This window comes from Poromitra crassiceps (genome assembly GCF_964638095.1).
Source record: "Poromitra crassiceps genome assembly, chromosome: 22".
NCBI lineage: Eukaryota > Metazoa > Chordata > Actinopteri > Beryciformes > Melamphaidae > Poromitra > Poromitra crassiceps.
The window spans coordinates 4,044,968-4,047,467 of NC_139647.1; the positions used below are offsets into that span (position 1 = coordinate 4,044,968).

Here is a 2,500-nt window from a genome sequence, read left to right on the forward strand (position 1 = left end):
CGGCGGCGGACGAGTACGACTACTACAGCTGGCAGTCGGACAACTTCCACAACGGCCGCTTCTACACCAAGCAGCCGCAGTGCGTGGACATCCCGCCCGACCTGCGCCTGTGCCACAACGTGGGCTACAAGAAGATGCGCCTGCCCAACCTGCTGGACCACGAGACCATGCCCGAGGTCAAGCAGCAGGCGGGCAGCTGGGTGCCCCTGCTGGCCAAGCGCTGCCACGCGGACACCCAGGTGTTCCTGTGCTCGCTGTTTGCGCCCGTGTGCCTGGACCGACCCATCTACCCGTGCCGCTCGCTGTGCGAGGCGGTGAGGGACAGCTGCGCCCCGGTGATGGAGACCTACGGCTTCCCCTGGCCGGAGATGCTCACCTGTGACAAGTTCCCCATCGACAACGACCTCTGCATCCCCATGCAGTTCGCCGGCAACCACGCCACCCCGCCACCAGGTAGGGCCATGCTGCTGTGTGCGCACGCACGCACATACGCACGCACACACATATGCACGCACGCACACACACGCACACACACATACACAAGCACACACAGATGCATACAAGTTAATACTGTAGTTCACAAAGGCGTAACTTTATAACTTTTTTATTTTATTTTTTATATTATTTTTTATTTTATTGTGGCGTCTAAATAAATAGGTCATAGGTCAACAGTTGCACTACTGTATAATGCTCTAATTCTTACAGAGTTTGTTATTGTTGCGGTGTGGTTGGTGGTGCTGATGGTGGTGGTGGTATGTCAGTGTTTTTACAGAGTAACCACACCACAATTATACATTATTGTGTTATTGCATCGTTCTGTATAAAAAGAGGGTGGGGATCTTTCCAGAATAAAAGAAGCATTGTTAGAGCTTGGATGGTGAGTATCATCCCATCCCATACTGTTCACCACAGACTATTTAGTTGGATCATGTCGAACACATTTTAATTATAAAGTAATAGATTTGACCAAACAATATCAACGCAATGGAAACAATTATTAAAAGCATAAATTACTCTGTCATGATGTTCGAACAACGTGGACGATGGTCAATATATTTCCATAATATATCACTTCATCATTTTGCACTGCGGTCAAATCTAATAGTTGTGCAAACAATGCATGCCATCATAAAACAATATGAAAGCAAGACGAAGTAGGAGAAAATGCCTCGCTGCTGAATTTGTTTCTTTGCATTTCAAATTTCAAGCAATTATCCATTTCTCTCTGTCATTTAGCTCGCTGTCAGTCAAGTCTGAGACAGATTTGACTTCTCAAGAGCCTGCTGCCGAGAAAGAACGTGTGTGAGTGCAGGAAAATGGCCGTGAGGCTCGTATGGTAGCGCCACACTATGCTGATGACAGATGAAACGTTCAATGAGAGACTATCCAGAGGGGGTCAGAGAGAGAGAGAGAGAGAGAGAGAGAGAGAGAGAGAGAGAGAGAGAGAGAGAGAGAGGAGCAGGGAGGATAGGCCCTAATGGGGAAAGTCCCTCTGCAAGTGGGCAGTTGAGGGCAGCTGCCTGGGCCTCAGGGAGGGAGAGAGAGAGAGAGAGAGACAGAGAGAGAGAGAGAGAGAGACAGAGAGAGAGACAGAGAGAGAGAGAGACTGAGAGACTCCGCTGAGCTGATCGCTCACTGAGTTAAGATAAATGGACTGTGATGTTAGACAAGACTGAGTGAAAAGGTGAGACATGCGCACACACACGCGCGCACACACACACACGTACACACACACACACACACACACACACATGACACACACACACACACACACACACACACGTACACACACACACACACACACACACACACACACACCTTCCTAGTTGAACATCAGTGGACATTCCAGGAGGCTCTAATCAATCAATCCTACTGGTTAAATGGGGCATGTCTCATTTCAACCTGTCATGTATCAGGGGCTTCTTCTTCACATCGAGGACCCCTCTAAAGCAGTAGTGATTCCCAACCAGGGGTACGTACGTGTCCCCCTAGGGGTACTCGAGCAGCTTGCAGGGGGGGGGACTTGGCAAGACTGGGGATTAAAATGTATTTACAAAATGATTAAAAAAAGATACCCCAAGTCATTTCAAGTCACATTCAAGCATGTCATAACTGTGAGCAAACTAGCTACAATCTGGAGAAATGGCTCAAATGTCCAGTTGCTGTCAGTCACTCTGGATTCAGGTTTAGGGGTGTCACTCTGGATTCAGGTTTAGGGGTGTCACTCTGGATTCAGGTTTAGGGGTGCGCCCGGTGACAAAAGGAAAAAAAGTTCAGTTCAGTGACAAATATATTTTTGGATGTGTGTGTGTGTGTGTGTGTGTGTGTGTGTGTGTGTGTGTGCGCGTGTGTGTGCGCGTGTGTGTGTGTGTGTGTGTGTGTGTGTGTGTGTGTGTGTGACACAAACACACACACCGCGTCTCCTCGAGCAGCCTCTTAACAAAAGCAGTGGGCGAGAGAGGCAGAGAGAGGGAGTTGATGGGAGTCTTTAGGCGGTGGA

At 48.9% G+C, this 2,500-nt stretch overlaps 1 protein-coding gene across 1 annotated transcript in view; it reads left to right on the top strand.

Moving 5' to 3' along the window:
- Positions 1-2,500, top strand: part of sfrp5 (secreted frizzled-related protein 5) — a gene marked incomplete at both ends in the record, with an annotated part of 27,633 nt that overhangs the window by 115 nt on the left and 25,018 nt on the right. The window contains one exon of the mRNA XM_083658160.1: positions 1-453. This exon is cut by the window's left edge and continues 115 nt beyond it. Coding sequence (XP_083514286.1) covers positions 1-453 — 453 coding nt within the window. The remainder of the gene's footprint in view (positions 454-2,500) is intronic.